Source organism: Antedon bifida, chromosome 4, assembly GCF_963402885.1.
Source record: "Antedon bifida chromosome 4, ecAntBifi1.1, whole genome shotgun sequence".
NCBI lineage: Eukaryota > Metazoa > Echinodermata > Crinoidea > Comatulida > Antedonidae > Antedon > Antedon bifida.
In genome coordinates, this window is record NC_136229.1 from 19,627,009 (window position 1) to 19,645,519 (window position 18,511).

The 18,511-nt window shown below is 34.2% G+C and overlaps 4 protein-coding genes across 8 annotated transcripts in view; 1 reads left to right on the forward strand and 3 right to left on the reverse strand.

The window, feature by feature from the left end:
- LOC144839524 (zinc finger SWIM domain-containing protein 3-like) lies at positions 1–5,856 on the reverse strand. Of its 2 annotated transcripts, none has more exons than XM_078694929.1 (8): positions 5,801–5,856; positions 4,942–5,222; positions 3,983–4,091; positions 3,503–3,737; positions 1,886–2,882; positions 1,141–1,505; positions 851–907; positions 1–540 (listed from the first exon to the last, which is right to left on the reverse strand). In XM_078694929.1, exons 2-8 carry the CDS (start codon positions 5,187–5,189, stop codon positions 446–448), a joined length of 2,106 nt encoding a protein of 701 aa, XP_078551055.1. In that variant the 5' UTR covers positions 5,190–5,222; positions 5,801–5,856; the 3' UTR covers positions 1–445. The 2 variants fall into 2 exon arrangements, with proteins under 2 accessions (XP_078551055.1, XP_078551056.1); XM_078694930.1 differs by lacking the exon at positions 5,801–5,856 and adding an exon at positions 5,530–5,730.
- The window catches only part of LOC144839520 (uncharacterized), a 26,221-nt gene continuing 11,653 nt past the window's right edge, over positions 3,944–18,511 (reverse strand). The window contains exon 6 of the transcript XR_013611761.1: positions 3,944–3,982. The gene's annotated coding sequence lies outside the window, so the exon portion shown is untranslated. The remainder of the gene's footprint in view (positions 3,983–18,511) is intronic.
- On the forward strand, positions 5,973–11,588 carry LOC144839647 (uncharacterized). Of its 4 annotated transcripts, none has more exons than XM_078695098.1 (10): positions 5,973–6,061; positions 6,645–6,687; positions 7,002–7,075; positions 7,350–7,433; positions 7,570–7,697; positions 8,169–8,310; positions 8,454–8,554; positions 8,967–9,048; positions 9,504–10,336; positions 10,555–11,588. In XM_078695098.1, the coding sequence occupies exons 2-10, from the start codon at positions 6,662–6,664 to the stop codon at positions 11,512–11,514; spliced, it is 2,430 nt and encodes an 809-aa protein (XP_078551224.1). In that variant the 5' UTR covers positions 5,973–6,061; positions 6,645–6,661; the 3' UTR covers positions 11,515–11,588. The 4 variants fall into 4 exon arrangements, with proteins under 4 accessions (XP_078551224.1, XP_078551227.1, XP_078551225.1 ...); XM_078695101.1 differs by having other exon boundaries at positions 5,976–6,061; positions 6,648–6,687; XM_078695099.1 differs by having other exon boundaries at positions 5,979–6,065.
- LOC144839648 (equilibrative nucleoside transporter 4-like) lies at positions 11,618–17,593 on the reverse strand. Its single transcript, XM_078695103.1, has 8 exons — positions 17,488–17,593; positions 16,319–16,897; positions 15,888–15,962; positions 15,215–15,453; positions 14,355–14,535; positions 13,852–14,039; positions 13,159–13,399; positions 11,618–12,881 (listed from the first exon to the last, which is right to left on the reverse strand). Exons 2-8 carry the CDS (start codon positions 16,776–16,778, stop codon positions 12,751–12,753), a joined length of 1,515 nt encoding a protein of 504 aa, XP_078551229.1. The 5' UTR covers positions 16,779–16,897; positions 17,488–17,593; the 3' UTR covers positions 11,618–12,750.

The following is an 18,511-nucleotide window of genomic DNA, read 5'->3' on the forward strand; positions in this document are numbered from 1 at the left end:
AAACAGATTTAATTGTGAAACCAAAACATTGTTGTTGTACATATTAATACACCCTTTATTTAAAGATCCATATTGTCCATTGATAAGATATGTTATTGAATCGGAGATAGCATTAAGAATAAAATGATACAAAATATATTAATTAAAATCTTTTATTATATAAATATTGCCGAAAACAATCAAAATATTTAAGAAATTACCAGTAATTCATGAATTTACTACTATGGAAATCAAAGAAGCTTTAAAATGTTTTTAAATACTTTTCACAATCTCTCTCCATCAAAAAGAAAGTAACTTTCATGTAGTTACATTTAAAAAAAAATTAAAGTTCCAAATTAACAACCAAGATAAACTATTATAAAATCAATAACTTTGTTTCGGATCCATTGTTTGTTATTGTCAGCCTATGAAGTAGTATACTGATGTTCTATACACGGTCCATTTTTTAGGTTGTTTCTTTGGTGCGTTTTGATGGCGAGCTAATCGGTAAATTGGCACTCCGCTTTCGATCAGCCAATAGAATATTTATCCTTGAATTTTCTAAAATAAACAATAAAATTGTGAAAAGTGAACATATGAATCGCACATAAAAACTATGAGAGGAGGCAGCCTATACGAGTAATACTCTTTGCCTCCTTATTTCACTTAAGGTAAGCATCATCTAAGGTAAACACCACTAAATTAAACCTTTAAAAAATAGGGTACACTAATCGATAAAATAAGCACAGCATTCAGTTGTCAACAACTTAATACATGCTGCACAATACAATAATAGGAATCAAATAATTATCACTATGATGATGATACTTTTGTTTAAGATCAGTTTTAAAAATTGATATCTTTGACTTACCATTGTCAATACTAGACTGTTCTAGAACATCAATATCAGTGCTTCCAGTTGTTTCATCTAATGATAATGGATAATTTGTGAACAGTATTAGTAAAGTAAATAAATAGATACTGATTTGTCAGCTTATAAACATAAAGAAACGTCAGTCAGCACCACCACCACTACCACCTACACATGTATCTCTATATTTTTTGGAAAATACAATGCAGGAGTTAGGATATTAAGTACAGAACTTAATTCAATATTTTTTGTCACTGGGCACATCCTAATTGAAAACCCTAACAAATTACCATTAATCGTATGTATTCCTACACGTATTCCATCATTCCATGCATTATAAATTCGTTGAAGCATATCACACTGGTATTTAAACTGATCCGATGGTGACTCCGAGACGAGCGTTGACAGGTTTTCACAAACCATAAAGACTTTATGATATTTCTCGGCTTGAGTAATTGTTGTTTCTTGTTGTGGTTCTTCTACAACCTCGTTGTCTAAATTATAAATACTTGATTCAATCTCATCGTTGAGTGCATGTTTTTCTTTGTAATATCCAATTGACCATCTTGGGTTGCAAAGTTCCTCATCAAATAAATCTTGGCCTTCAATACTTCTGACAGCAAATATATGTCGACATGGTAGCTGCATGGCTGACCTGTATATAAAAAACATTATTTTGTATTACCATGTATTTTTCAAGGAAAATATCAAAAAAATACAAAATATGATCGATTTTTCTAATGCAAATGGAAAGATAATTTTTTAATTTTATTTTAGATATCAAAAGCGGATAGGGAAGGAACGACACATGCCCCAAACGCAGTACAGCAGCAAGATCATCACTAGGAGATGATACCTTTTGATCTTTTTGAATATTATACAGTACTAACTGCTTTATTGCATGCAATGTATCTGAAGGACAAAGCAATGAGAGTATCTTGATTAAGGATACAAGCAATATGACACAGACAGGTCTCGAACCCATGTTTCCCACTTGCCTTTTACCATTACACCATACCGTTCTCTAATAAATACCTGAAAACACATTCACAGTCTGATGTTGAAACATTCAGTTGTGAGGATTCCAACTCAATACTGTAGCGACCATCTGGATGTTCTTCAACTACAATTACATTATTCGGTAACTCTTCTAACTGTTGCATCACATATATAAAAGCATATGGTGTCAGCAATGCCTTATATTTTTCTTCTGTTGATCCTGTCCGACAAATGCCCACTGACCAAGTATGTCCAACATTATTCAAAGAATTGCTGTCATGGACTTGCCTAGTTGATTTTAAAAAGAATAAAAAGTCACTGTAGAATTGGTGAAGACTTGACTGATGTTGGCAAACTTCTTTGACCAATTGACTTAAAGTTTTTAACTTATTATTTATCCGGTTTAAAAAGGTCAAGTCATCTCCCTTAAAACCTTCAACCCATTCAAGATAGCTTCCATGCCAATTCTTTTCAAAATACTGTATAACACACGACAAACGAGTCATTTTCAATGCTTCGTACGCAGCCTCGTACATTTCTTCAGAATTGGCATGAACCATTTTCTGAATAATTTCCAAACAGATGTTTCTCTCAGTAGGATTAATTCCCATCTTTGTTGTTATTTCCCGTTGAATTACATGCAAAACATGGAAAAGGCAAATCATTATATTTGCCTTTGGAAACTCGTTTCCAAGAATGTGTCTTTCAGTGAAGTCCTTATCTGTCATGATTGATTTAACCTTTGACCAGTTGGGATTGTGACATTTAAAAGTTTGGATCATCTTTGAGATGACATGTTTTGCATCACTAGAAACAAGAAATGTAGCAAATACTTCACTCTGGCCATTTCCATCTTCTCCTACTATCATATACAAGTTAACTGGCATTGTTAGCTCATCAAGTTTGTAAGTTGCAACTGCATCAATGAAAAGTATTTCTGGAAAGGCTGCAAATGCTTCCTTCATTACCTTGTCTTGGTAATAAATTCCCAATAAGTTATAATCATCATCCACTGAAACCTTGGTTGTCGACCCTAATAATAAACAAAAATGTTTTAAACTTTCAGATCACATTTAAATTAAAGATGTATTGTTTAATTAAATCAGATTTTGAATAGGTTATTTAATAAAGTTTACATAGAAAAAAAAATGTTTTCACTTATAAAATAACATAATGTCAATTTGACCATTTTTGCTTTAAATTACAGTTTGTTACGGTAAATAAATTTTGTTTATATCCAATTTGTATGGATAACTATTATATGACATTAAAATGGTATATTCAACAACAAACATTTTACAAATTATTTTTCAGAGGGACAATACATCTTTAATTAATTCCACACTCAAATCTTACAATAAGAAGACGAACGAGAAGTGATTTGCTTCTAAAATGAACCACCGTTACCAAAGACAAAAAAGAAACAGAATGAAGCATATGTCATGAGGTTTTTAAACATCATTACCTGCTCAATGCAAATTCATTATCAATAGGAATGTGCTTATAACAAATTGGATATCCTGTGTCCAAAATATAATAGCAATATGTTCAAATATGGTAGTGATCATGTCCATATAATATGGGCACATCACATTTTTTTGTCACATAAAGCTTGATAGTGTAGACAGAGCTTTATGCATAGAAAAAACACACCTTGAATTCTGTTTAATTTTTTCACAACTTCTTCAACATTGCTTTTTTTCGTTTTATCCCTCATAAATTGTTGCTTAATATTAGTTATGTCTCGTCTTATAATAACTTTGCCTGTAATCTTCTGTAGGTGATTTTGCACTTGCTTTCGGTTACAATCCATCTCAAACAGCTTCACAGCCTCTTCCTTCACTGCTTCACTCAATCGTCTTTGTTGAGGAAGACTTTCAAAACCAAGCTAAAAGGAAAAGAGACATAACGTGGTGATGTTAACCTGCTGCTGCTGTAAGTATCTGGAACGTTGATTATCATATTTCTTACTACATTAAGCTCTGTCCACACTATCAAATTTTATGTGACAAAAAATGTGATGTGCCCATATATGGACACAATGACATCATATCACTACCATATTTGGGTGCATCACCATGGTACATCACATTTTTTGTCACATAAAGTTTGATAGTGTAGACAGAGCCTTACCTTTGTACATTCATGATTGTGATCCCCAATAAAGCTGATAACTTTGAGGGTATTGCCATCCTTCGAAACTGAAAACTTTATTCCTGCTTGACAATCTTGCTTGAATGTTCTGAAACACCACAAAGTAAATTAAACATTGTATTTGACAAGCAACCTATTTGGTTGAAGTAAAAATCAGTTCTTAGATGTTTAAAGTCCCATTCCCTACGTTTTTTATATCTAATTTTATATTCTAATTTAAATGTAAAAATAAATACTATATGGTCCTATTGAGATAACTTTTTTCATCTTTATTAAAAACAGTTAAAAATGTGGAAGACTCGTAACTTTTCAGCGAAAGTAGCGGGTTTTCTCCAATTTTTATCAACGGAGTCTGGCAAAAATAGAAAGACAACTAATGCAGCAACTATACAAAACATCATGCTAGGCCTATAGCTAGCGTACGATGTTTGTTACCGATGTTTACCAGCTAGGTCTACAAAATTAAACCTAGCTAGGCTAGGCCTACAGACCGTCCATGAGAGGACATTAACCGCAAGCTACTTAGGTACTGTAGTGCATTGTTTTTTTGTGCATTTAAGACAAGGAATGACCTGGTTTAATGTTTTTAAAGTAATATATATACAGTATGTATTATTTTTACAAAACGTCACAAATTGTAGGGAATGGGTCTTTAACAGACACTTGACTAGATTCTTAAAGACTGACCAACTTATTTTATCTAAATGTGAGGTAAGAAGGTTACACTGGCTCTTAGCCATAAAGAATTTAGTTCCCTTTTGTGTTTCCTGCCACTTACTTTATAGTTGTTTGTTTTTTGTTGTTATTTTTTTATGTTTTTGGCAATAGAGAATAAGAAATTCTTCTCAGAAATTTACCTAATGTTCAACTTTTCAAAAATATCCAAACTATTGATCCTCTGTTTTTTGTTTTTTTTTATAAAAAATAGATTTACTTACTTCTGATTTGGTCTAGAACCTTTTGATCTGGACTTAAATTTTCCAGCAGCAATACATAAGAAAGTCAGATTGACATATTTCAGCTCAGGTTTGACAAACCTTCGAGTTACTCTACATTTTAAATCCGACTCAATTGTTCTGGAATCTTTAATATAAAATTGAGCATATGTAGTGTTTTGTAAAAGCTCTATTCGGGATTTTATCTCAGCAAAAGATGAAAACTCAGTACCAACTTTGAAGTATTCCATTTTCCTTTTTTGTGGAATCTGGACTTTACAAGCCTACGTAGATGGAGAATGAATAAATTGTAAATAAATAAAAGACAAATAAGGATATGTTGGCTATATAAAAAAGTATGGTTAGTAATTACTACCCAAAAAATGTATACATTATGTTATATATATTTATAATATATGCTGTTGCGTCTAGGTTGTTTGCATCATGTGTATGGACCATAACATGGATCCCCATAACATAAGACATGGTATTATTAATATGCATGATGGTCAACCTGGCCCCCTTTTTACTCATTATTTTGGAATAATGTATTAATTAATTATTATTACAGTAATATAAATTTCTACTTACTAATGCTTGGTAAGTCCAAGCTTCTACTCTAGGGTAACTATCTTTTTAGGCCTAGGCCTATAATATCGCCTATTTAATATAGAGAGAGATGAACCAGCACTGCAGCAGCGCACACGACACACACACTCCACTCACTGGGACTGCCTTCTTGTGAATTGAGGCTAGTTTTGGTAGAGGCCTGAATACTAGCCCTATTATGCCAGGGTTATTTGTTGTGTTAATCACCGTTATTATATATAAACATTGCATAACTTATTATTAATAAATAGACCTAGCCTAGTAGGGAGGCTGGAAAGTAAAATAAATGTTTTTCTCCCTACTCCACCACCACCAACAACAATCATGCACAGTGCACACACACACACACACACAGAGAAGAACAACAACAACGAATGGCTCCCTCTCTTGGTGGCGCGCGATGTTTCAAAAGTTGTTTTTTTCACGATGCATGGTGTGAAAAAAAATATGCGGAGAAAATGTTTCTGATAATTTAATAAAATTTAAAATATCTGCTCCGATAAAGAGCTATGCGGTGTGTATGTGATGATTGGATTATATATTAAGAATATTCCTAGATAACGTAATTAAGTATGCAATGGCAAACAGCAGGCTACTACTTTTGCTATCCCCTACTAGCCTAACTACTAGGCTAGGCTAGCGCCTACTACTAGATAGAGTCGGGAGTCTAGGCCTAGCCTAGCTAGTAGTAGGCCTACTAAGGCTAGCTAGGCCAGTCGGGTCCACCGGGCCCCTCCTTCCTAGCCTTGCGTAAGAGGAGGAGGCTAGGTAGGCCTATACACGGAGCACCCACCATATGCAGCTTACCAGTTTCGTTGTGAACTTTATTAATGTGTATATGCCTCTACGACTACTAGATCTACGATCTAATCTAACCATCATGTACAGTGATTATTTACAGTTATTTCATGGAGTAAAGAATTCTTTACTCCATGGTTATTTACAATAATGATAATAATATTTGTTGTTTGTGTTTCGGTGTTCCTTCTACTAGCTAAGTACTCTACTAGAGTACTTACCTAGTAGAATCTCTAGGCTTGGCTTGGGATTGTAGAACAGAAAACAAGTCACTATAGTAACAATGTACTTTTTTTTAGTAGCAGCATTTCTTAAAATGAAGACAGCAAAGGAAATTGCCAGGTTCCGTATAACACATTTATACATTATATTAGACCTGAACAATTATATAAATTATAATTATGTAATAATGAAAATATCTATTATTTAATTAGCATTAAGTAATTAAAGTGCTGTAAATAAAAAATAGAAATGCCATCTCTATTTTTTAATTACTTTGGAACATTATACACAATATTTGGTGAAGCCATGACATTCACAGAGAGATAAACAAGAAGATAAAAAGTATTATGCCAGACTTATTTGATAGAAAGATAATGCAGCAGGCCTACTTAGATCATGAATGATTGTAAAATGAATGCATATTATTATTTCAGGGAACTTGGATTGCTCCGTAGACATTCATCTTCTACTCAACATGCCAGAGATTTAAAAAAGGCTCAAAAGTGTTGTAAGTTGAAATGATTTCAACATTATTTTGATTTTTGTGTTTTTAAATGGTAAAAATACATTTTTTCTATCGTTTTTACAGGGACTATCAAATCATACACGCCTTGCATACAGTACAGTATATTAGATCTTTTAAATCTATCTACTGCAGTCTCAGAAAGCAAAGTTAATGTTTACAAAAGTTTAATCATTTTGATTCAAAGAAACTATTTTGCTTCAGAAACAAATTAATATACAGTAATAATTTACCTGTAGTCATACTTTTTATTTGAAAGCTCAAGAATTTATGTTTCTGATAGTGATAGATTTTGAATCAACTTGTTGGAAAGAGAAACAGATGAACACAGGCCAAGAGATAAGTAAGTGGTTACCGTTTGTTGCTTGGAAGAGCCATACAGTATTATAGATTATTCAGGCTGTAACATACTCATTTCCAAATGTTTTATGTAAGTCTAGGTCCACAACATATAAAAATATTCATTATTTTTCTTTTAGTTGAATTTCCAGCAGTTCTGTTAAACACATCAACTGGTGCGATTGTAGATGAATTCCATTCTTATGTTCTACCAATGGAAAAGCCAGAACTAAGCAAGTTTTGTACCGAGTTTACAGGCATTACCCAGGTAAACTGCGCCAATGAATTGTTTGGAATACATGTATGACATGCAGAATAGAATAAAGCTCTGTCTACACCATCAAACTTTATGCGACAATAAAATGTGTTGTGCCCATATATGGACATATGTCTTATCACTACCATGTTTAAGCATACTACAGTCTTTCACACTTTTTTTGTCAAACTAGTTTGATAGTGTAGACAAAGCTTAACAGGCATTTTCATAGTCTATTGAAACGTTACACAATCGCATATTGTACCAGCCCGTGTCTTTTGAAAATTCCGGATTTACTGCTACATATTATTGTGCTCCTTCAGGTGTACTGTGTGTATCTTGGTTTGTAAAATGTAAGTGTGCTGCACACCTCAAAGGCATTTTAGGACTGTGTTAGGTAAGGCAACTCCAAAGCCTCAAAAGACAATGCCGTAACTTTGTAGTTATTAATGATGCTCAAAATTTCTCATGTTTTTTTAATAGGATATGGTAGAAAGTGGAGCACCAATATCTGTGATTTTGAGTCAGTTTCTGAGATGGTTGAAAAAGTTGGCTGCAAAATATGATATGGATTACCATGTCACAAAAGAGGATAAGAAGCTTTGTACCTTTGTAACATGGTCAGGTGGGTTTAGAAAGGACAGACTTGTATATAAGACTATCAACTGTAACACATAAACCAAATATGGTAGTAATATGATGTCATATATGGGCACATAAAGTTTGATAGTGTAGATAAAGCTTTATATGTCTGCTTATGTTTTGTAGATTGGGATCTTGGGATGTGTTTACACAGAGAGTGTCTTCGTAAACAGATTTATAAACCACCAGTACTTGAAAGTTGGATTGATCTCAGAGCTACTTACAAGGTACAGTACAATTATAAAGTGTTTTTAAACTTACAGCACAAATTCAACATGCCTTGAATTTTCACCAGAAGAATCCTATGAGTGTTATGAGGATTAGTGACCTTCTATGACCTGATGACGTCGGTCAGAAGATTCCACTATATAAGGATGGTAATTCCAATCCTTGGTCATGGTTATATTTTATACCACTATGTATGAACTTTCATTCGAATGTACAGTTAGTTAAAGAATAATTGATACTTTACTGGTTATATTTCTTATCTTGTTTTAGACATATTGCCATTGATAGCCAAAAGTGAGTTCATTCACTGTCCTTCTATAAACCTAGATATTCTGGGCCAACCCAGGGTGTTCAGTTTTGGAAGAGTTCACTGTGTAACATACACTAAAGTAAACTGCTTGTTTCTTGCAGAATTTTTATCAAAGAAAACCGAATGGTTTGAATGGAGCTTTACAGGATGTGGGAATTCAGTTTGAGGGACGACAACATTCAGGTGAGCAGTTGTTTTTGTCACTATTTTTCTGTACAGCCTAAACACAATCAACATTGACCATCTTCACCATAACAATTGAAACATTTCTCATCCAGCCAGCCATGCATATAACAATAACTATATTAAATTATAAATATTAGTCTTTGTCTATGTTGGAAAACATTATTAATAAAGCTTGGAAATATACAGAGGGCATGCTATTTAATATTTTGGCCCATATTGAAGACAATTTCAATAAGCTTTTGTGATGTCACCAATACAGTATACAAAATAGAAATGATCTGTTGGTATACTTTGCAAACAAAAAAATACATACAAAGCAAGCAAAACACACTAGAATATAATTTTGCATTCATTTTACAGTTTAGTATTATTATAGTGATTTATATAGCGCTTTGTGTGTTTCAATTAACATTGAATTTTGGTTACCAATACTCATTTGATTCTTTTTTCAGGATTGGATGATGCAAGAAACACTTCACAGTTAGCATGGAAAATGATCTGTGATGGTTGCCAAATGAGCATCACTAAGACTCTTGATAAAGGTAGATCATCCTCAGGACTTACAAGATCATCGTCAAGCAATCAAATCTCATCAGCACATAAAGAGAATACTTTAGTCGAACAATGTTTACAGAGGCCTAGCACCTCATCCAGTAGCATGCACAATATGATAACTAACCCTAGTGTTCTACAGAGTTCCAACTATACTGCAAGAGCAAGTGCGTCTGGCAGCTTGAGCCATTTAACTACACCCAGTGGTAAGCAATATATACACACGCCAGGAACTGCCACTAGGCCTCTTACTTATTCGAGCTCATATACCACAATGAAGCCCAGTATTGGACAATCAAAGAACACCAGTGTTGGACAATCAAAGAACACCAGTGTTGGACAATCAAAGAACACTAGTATTGGACAATCAAAGAACACTAGTGTTGGACAATCAAAGAACACCAGTATTGGACAACCAAAGAACCCCAGTATTGGACAATCAAAGAACCCCAGTATTGGACAATCAAAGAACCCCAGTATTGGACAATCAAAGAACACCACTATTGGACAATCAAAGAACATTAGTGTTGGACAATCAAATAACACCAGTGTTGGACAATCAAAGAATACTAGTGTTGGACAATTCTCTTTGTCAAAACAGAACCACTGTAATCCTGCTCTGCCGCAAAACACATCTAAAGTCCTTCAAACACCAGCAAAGGATGTAAATCCTTCAGGCAGACAAGCTTGTAAAGATTTGCACAAGACAGTTGCATCAGCTCAGTTTAAAATGGTAGGTAAAAGATAGTAAAATTAAATTGAAACTGCAAATAATAATTGAGAAGACAGTTTGTAGTATGGTACAGTTCTAAATAATTTCTTTATATATATATATATTTATAATAATTTAATTAGTTTATTTTTAAAGAAATATGGAATGTTAGAAGATATTTACTTTGAATAAATATATTTTTGTTTAATAACTGGTCAATGTGTTTTATTTATTCTCAGCCTTTTAAAACGTTCGTATTGAAAGAGACTATGAACAGAAAATTTAAAGAAAAAACAGAAGTCACAGAAAAAGAAAACGATGTTGGTAAAAGTGAAAAAGAAGTTGAAAATCATTGTATGGAATTTACCAGAAATACAGACCTCAATGCTTGTTTTATAGAATATGATGATAAGGAAAATAACACAATTAATAAAGATAAGCCTAAAGTTGCTGATGACAAACTATTTACTCCTCTAAGGACTTTAAAACAATCTATGAAAACGCCGGTTACAAATGGTATACATTTTAATGCTTCGAAGATTCATAGTGAATTCAAACCGCCTGAAAAATCTAACAGTATTTTGAAGTACTTGAAAAACACTAGAAAAAGTCTTGGGACACTGAACAGAAGCTTTTCATCACTTATCAAGGATCGCCAGACTACTGGTTGCCATCCTTATAGATCTTCCACGAAAGATGTTGCTGTCACTCCGACGTCAAATGTGTATACAAATGCCAACGAAAGGAATAGTAAAGGGATGTACACTGGAGATACCAGATGCTCGAGTTCTGTGACCACTCCGGCATGGTGCTCAGCGACCAGTTTAAAGATAACTGGGCCTAATTGTTTGACGACGCCGACGTGGAACAACCGGACATCTCTTCAAGAGAAAATCACGCCGCCGATGTGTGGATGCGGACGACGAACAAAAAGAAAGGTTGCGTCAAAACCAGGGCCTAACCAAAACAGCCCATTCTTCGTTTGCCCAAAGAGTAATGGGTATAACTCAAAAGAAAGAAAAGGGTGCGGTTACTTTCAATGGGAGTCGAGCGTTGTCAAGAAAAATCTCGAATTGTTTCGCAATACTAAGAATACGGGGAGGTTATCTGTAGGGTCGGTTCAAATTGGAACAACCCCTGTAAACAGCACTTTGAAGTGTTCATTTGGAAGACCAGCCTTTAGAATGAAACCATATTAATTTTGAATATCATTAATCCGTAGTGTGGTACTTAAATTGTCATATTTTAATACTGTAAATAATTTTGGCGTAAAGCACTGAATTTTCCATAATATTTATTTATACTTATTTTACATAAAATAGGAACCATTATTTTAAGTTCACATATGTGGTAACATTTAAACAATCTAAATAAAATAATTTCACACTAATATAAATATTACCGTGTACAGTATTTTGAAATTATACAATAAATATTGTATTTCTAAAATGTTGTATTTGACCTTGATATTTTATTATGTTTATTTTACGTTTACTGAAATCCCACACATTCACTTTATATTTAATGCCTATCACGTAATATGTTGTATGATATGTTCTCATTGAGGAACCTTTCAAACTAACCACAACACTTGTTAGTTCACTTAATATCACCTTACAATTATTGCTATATAACGTTTTACATTATTTCTATATCTCGGAGACGTGTTAAAGTACCGTAGTTTTCAACCACTTCGAATGGCATTTTCTATATACAGTAGATAGATATCTTTTTACTTATGGCAACAAAGGAACTATACATTCTCACAACGACTTGTCTGTAGGCCTACCATTCAATACCGACGACATAATAGTCATTGTACAGTTATACATCTACCCATAGAGAGATTATAGTCACTATAATAATGTCTATGATCTACCACACAACACAAAGATAGTTTACGTACAGTGCAAGGGTTTTGATTTTTGACATACTTTGGACGGACAAAATATACAACGTTCTTAAATTTGCTTCTCTGCTTCTGTTCCAAGTATTTTTTGTTGAACCAGCAACTTATGTCTACTATGGAAAGACGTTAAGCCGTTGGTCCCGTGTGCAATATGCCTCATGTGCACGTTTAAGCTTGGTTCCCACTAGAACGTAACGCAAGGACGTAAACGCAACGCAAGCGTTTTAACCAATGACAAGCGAAGTTATAGACAGTTAGCAATCACAAGCGAATAAGCCATCGCTTGTGATTGGTCAATTCACTTGCGTTGCGTTACGTCGTTGCGTCGCTAGTGGGAACCACGCTTAAAGAACGCAGTACACTCTTCGAAAAAGAGTAGGGAATTGTCTCTAGCTGTACTGACCAATTCACCACAAGAAGGATCCCACTGGTCTACAGGTAACACAAAAAATAACAACAACTGTTTACAGTAGGTGAAGTAATCATAAATTATTTGAATTCTTCCCATTCGAACCGGGATTCACACTCATGGTCCTTTCTGAATAAGAAATGTTGACGTGCACAGATTGACAGCTGGACCAATCAGACCATTGATAGCATAGGCAATAGCAGATCCGCTGGTCAGCCCAACATTGTATGACAGTGTCATTATATTACCTATAAATAATAGAAATATAATAATATTATGAATTCGGTATAGCATAACTTTTAAGGAGGATCTATGTGTGTCAAATACCTCGAGGTGTTAAGCTCTTACTACACTTTCAAACTAGTTTGACAAAAAAAGTGTGATGTGCCCAAATATAGTAGTGATATGCTTAAATATGGTAGTGATATGACATCATCATGTCCATATATGGGCACATAACATTTTTTGTCACCTAAAGTTTGATAGTTTAGACAAAGCTTTACAAACAATAAATTTAATATTTACCAGTAAGTTCCCGTTTCTCGTCTGCCACGGTTGTTGGCGCGATTATCATTGGTAGACTACCAAAATAGCCGTTGGACACGCCAAGAAGTGCTGAAAATATCATTGCCCACACGGAGTTTGACAGAGTGGGGGATCGTCTGGGAACAACACAGAGCACCATGAGAGGCACCAAGACAATACGAGCACTGGTTGCAATTAGAAGATTTTTTGGTTTCCAAGAGAACGGTAATGCAGCCAATAACTGTGAAAAAAATGTCCAAAAAAAATTACGGTAGCTAAAAACATACGTTACGTTACGTATGTCTACATGCAGTGATTGTGTCTCGTTAACGTTAAGGAGGTTTAAGTCAGTACTGCAATGCCATTGCATAGGCGTTACGGTACGTTATCTATTTTAAATCTTCGTACCCACTCTACGCTTACGTTGACCAATCACGACGCGGTAGATCATCATATACGTTGTGCTGGCGTTGCGTCATTGGGATCGGAAGCTAGAATAAATTACGTTGCGTTTACTCTACGTCAGGGCCATTGGAACCGAACGTTTAAGTGGTTCAATTAAATCAAAATCACCCTACCAACAATATATTACATTTTGTTCAACAATGGTTTCTATATAAAATTCTTAATACTAATAATTAGTGATGTCTAATTCAAGAGAATATGTGATTAAAGCATCATTTAAAATGTTACCTTGCCAATAAGATCTGTAGCATTGAATATAGCCATAATAATTATGGGCATCCAATCACCGAGCGTACAATTGATTAACTCGGATTCAATTCCTGGGAACAAACACAATGTCACAAAGTAGGTGAGAGCAATCGATAGCATGTATAACCACACTTGCTTAGATAGCTGATAACGCTTTAGAATGCCTCCTACAGAAGAAAAATGTACACATTACTATAGTAATATATAGCGATAACAAATAATGGTAATAATAATATATAATTAATAATAATGGTAAAGATGAAAATAGGCCTATAATAACTATGAGTCTATGCTCTCATGACGATTTTGAATCCTTTTGTGGGAAAAAAGAACTCTAACCCTAAACAAATCCGTGGCTACGGACTTACTGATGATAAATAATCATGATGATAGTGATTCCGATGATGATTAGGATTATGATGAGGAGGAAGACAATAATAAGGCCATAATATATAAGACACCGTAACAACAATTAAACCTACTTTTGACAGAGTTGTACATCTTAATATATTTGTAGGAGGATGGTCGATACATTTCCATTTCAAAACTGTTCTGTTGGCTAAATCGTGTATGGTGAAACCTGACGTCACTTGTATCATCATTATTAAGCTCGTCATTATCATCACATGTATTAGCATCTGCCGTACCACCATCTACCAATTGCTACAAGAAACTTAATAATTAGTATCATTGGGATGTTTTGTTTTGTGATTGATTGTAAAATTATGCCTATGTTTACATGCATTATGTAATATTATGTGTCATGAGGAGGGGCGATGCTGATATCGGAGAATTTTTAGATCTAGCATACTCAGATATGGTCGAAACAAATGTTGAATTATCAGGTATTATTTTTGTTGGTCGTTTAAAGTTATGTAATGATTGTGTGTTATTATATCTATAGATATTATTATATATACTAATTTATTTATTTTTTTTTCAATCTCAAGGGACGGAATATCATATTCGAAATATCAAGAATTAATTATTTAAGGTAACGGTAATATATTACACAATCAATACATGGTTATTGTATGTAAAACGATTTACAGTCAAATTCAACAATGAATAGGCCTACAAAACGTGATAATATAAATCGAACTAGATATGAAATAAAAATTAATTTATTTATTAATAATAGCTATGGAAGGCATAGTCGTCTTTTTTTGTTTAATTTAAAGTGTAAGTCCAGTGCCATGACCGTATTTTGAAAAGTTTAGAAGAGGAATTGAGCGGAACGGGATTTGTCTACATTCAGTATAGTATGTTTTCTCGTATTTCACTTGTAATTGAAATATGCATAGGGACTTTGCTCTTAACTTTTAACTTCCATTAGGCCTACCTCATCCTCATCCACCATCACCCTGAAGCCATCAGACGTCTCCACCGCACGCCCTTCTTTCGAACAGATCGCAACATGATATTTCACAAAAGGACTATTCCTGCTCGCGTGGTACGTCACAAAACAGACGAGTATGACAATAGAAGAAAACACGAAGAACAATAGAGTATTTACGCGTTCATTGTGTAGAGCTAGTTTGGTGAATATTCGTATAAGAGACGTTAAGAGGCCAGCTGTGCCTGCAAGAGAACAATGGAAACCAATTTAATCATTAATATTATTGAGCACAATTAGTTTTATAATGATTAACTAAAATGAATTAGATAGTCAGTCTTCCGGCTATTCGGAGCCGATACCAGATAAAGATCACCGCACTCTGTGCAGGTACCGGTATATGCTGGTGGTCTGGTGCGCGCATATCTCAGCTCAGCTCTCGTCATATTTACAGTGATGAGCACTTAGATAGCTGGACAACAATGTAAACACGTAAACTTCCCACTAGGACGTCAGCGTAACGAAAGTAATTTGACCAATCAGGACGTGTATGGACCATCATCCATCATGTTGTAATTGGTCAGAATACTTGCGTTGCGCATTCGTTGCGTTGCGTCCAAATATGACTTAATTGACGTTTATGTTTACAGTTTGACAACTATATTAATCAAAAACTTACTCTCTCCGGTCATTACAGCTTGCGTATACTTTTTTGGTAACATTCCAGCGTAACCATAGTAACTTGATTGTTGCACTGTTTGGGATATTGAAAGACAAAAAATACATTGTTCAACCGTTCTAATCAACCCCCAATGCTCATGGCTCATATATTTTTTCCGATTATCATCAACACCATTAGGCCTATTTATAATAATCGTCATCATCATCATCATCAGATCATCATCGTCATCATCATCATCATCGTCATCGTCATCATCATCACCATAATCAGATCATCATCATTTATCACTATCACCATCATCATGAACAACATCATACAAAATTGTCATCATTTTAAAGATTATTAGTTGAACTTTTATCATCATCATCACACCATCATCATCATTATCACATCATCATGAGCAACATCATACAAAATTGCCTACTTACCCGTGCATCCAAACGAAACTATGGCAACAGCCGTCAACACTATTACGTAACTTGTGTCAACGGAAAACACGTTCAGCCCAATTTCCAATACCGCTATCAACGTTAAGGAAACGAACGCTACGACGTAACCAAACGTTATGCGAAACGTAAACGAAAGTGTCTCAACCAAAATATTATTTAAAAGTACGGCAGCAAATGCTATGATGATATACGTCAGACTTATATCAAAAACAATTGTACTCCCCGGGTACCGATCGTGAAAGTAGTCAACCGCCGTTATAAAGCTGTTATACGGTAGTAAAAATCCTATTCCAGCAAGTACGAGAGATATATAAACTCCGTTATATCTATCTATAGGTACGTTAGGACATACACCATCTTTCCGGTCGCCGTCGTCGTCTTCTGTGTTAATAGAATCAATAGAGATATTCCGAAGAATACGGTGTTCAGTATTAGCCATAAATACAGTATTAATGTATGAATGCAGTTAAACGTATGTTGGCTCAGGTATCATGAAATTCAAGACAAAATGTCACAGAGGACGGTGTAGACTTATCTGCGTCACGGAACCACTCATATCTGAATTAAAAAATAAAATGGGCAATTATTGTTGTTATGATGAGCTATCTATACGGTATTCGAACGGAACGTTTGATTAAGATGTTTAGATTGTTATGTAGGTTATTGAGAGGTACAGCAATATCTGTTACAATCATAATAGTAGACATTCATATTCTCATATAGGCATTTCACAAAACGTGATCGTCATTAGGCCTATGGTTACCACGTATGTTTTCAGACTGTGCCTACTTGTAATTCAATTTAGAATGGAAACCCATTTTGATTGCATAATTGTTATGTAAAATTCTGAAATATAATACCTAAAAGCGCTTGTATTGTGTCGACACAGTGGGTGATCCTTTAAATCTATATTTAATACGTACGGTAGTATGCCTGTTAAAACCGAATATTTGCACCGACGTACAGTAAATATTTAACTCGGGGGTTATATAGCAAATTATTTACCACCGCACTATCATTTGAAAATCATTTGTCGACACAATACAATACAAATTCCTCTGGATACTAAAAGACTCGACTAAATGAACAGGAGCTTAGATTCACTATTATATTTGACAACCAACAATAAAATAATTTTGTGTGTTCACCTTTTTCATGACTGTATAGGAGTATATATAAAATCCACGATGACTGTTGATAACAGCAACATTATTTAATGAAGACCCCGGCGTCATGTATGTATCGTGAAGATTGTCTGCATCGTTAAGCATATACAAAACACATGCTTAATTTTCCAATGCCAAACTGAGTCTAATTAAAATCCATCCTATACAACATGATAATTAGCCCATCAAGAAACTATGGAACGCCTCCGTCGCATTATAACACCTAATTGTCTTTATGACGAATACAGACAGTGTATTGATTCCTATTGATTAGGAACACTATAAGTATACATTACAGTATCCAATACAAAATATTGTGTGTGTAAAGACAAACGTTATCGTATATTATTCAATGTAGAAAGAGATTATGAACTTTAATGGATTGGGATGTAAGAGAGTTTAATCATAGATTTATGGTCGAAAAGGAGACTTTACTCTGAAAGAATGTATCTGAAGAGATGATGAGAAAGTAGTGTCTCATGGAGATATTATAATATCTCTATGGTGTGTACCAAACAATACAATGTGGCAACAACATTGCAATAGAATTCTTAAAACAACAATTAACCCCTCAAAAAGTGTTACAAATAGACGCTTACATAACCGAATATTAACAATGTAGACCATAAAAATTGACATTTTGTATTAGTGTATAATTTATAAAAAAAATGCGCATAAAAGCCACACTGCTGATAAACGAGGCACGTAAAACCCGTAGCAAAATACGGTTGATAAATACGGGTGTCTAGAAAACTAAGATCTAAGATATCTTAGTTTTCTAGAAACCCATCATCGGATCTAGAAATCTAAGACCTAAGATATCTTAGTTTTCTAGATCTATCTTAGGTCTTAGTTTTTTAGATCTTAGTTTTATATACACCTGATAAGGAGAAGTATCCTATATATTTAAGATTATAGTTTGCGAATTTTCTTTTTTCTGTTGTACGTTTGTTGATATGGATGAAATTTTTCCGAAATAAAAAGAAATTTAAATACTGTACGCGTA

Bases quoted from the DNA above. Each gene is read 5' to 3' on its own strand.
- LOC144839524 (XM_078694929.1), bottom strand. From the start codon at position 5,189: ATGGAATACTTCAAAGTTGGTACTGAGTTTTCATCTTTTGCTGAGATA. The intron at 2,883-3,502 runs GTGTGTTTTTTC...GTTTATTATTAG, and splicing joins AAAATTAAACAGAATTCAAG to GGTCGACAACCAAGGTTTCA. The intron at 541-850 runs GTAAGTCAAAGA...TGTTTATTTTAG, and splicing joins ACAGTCTAGTATTGACAATG to AAAATTCAAGGATAAATATT.
- LOC144839647 (XM_078695098.1), top strand. From the start codon at position 6,662: ATGAAGACAGCAAAGGAAATTGCCAG. The intron at 8,311-8,453 runs GTGGGTTTAGAA...TATGTTTTGTAG, and splicing joins TACCTTTGTAACATGGTCAG to ATTGGGATCTTGGGATGTGT. The intron at 10,337-10,554 runs GTAGGTAAAAGA...ATTTATTCTCAG, and splicing joins CATCAGCTCAGTTTAAAATG to CCTTTTAAAACGTTCGTATT.
- LOC144839648 (XM_078695103.1), bottom strand. From the start codon at position 16,778: ATGGCTAATACTGAACACCGTATTCTTCGGAATATCTCTATTGATTCT. The intron at 15,454-15,887 runs GTAAGTTTTTGA...GTTCTCTTGCAG, and splicing joins AGCTGTAATGACCGGAGAGA to GCACAGCTGGCCTCTTAACG. The intron at 14,040-14,354 runs GTAGGTTTAATT...TTTCTTCTGTAG, and splicing joins GATGTACAACTCTGTCAAAA to GAGGCATTCTAAAGCGTTAT.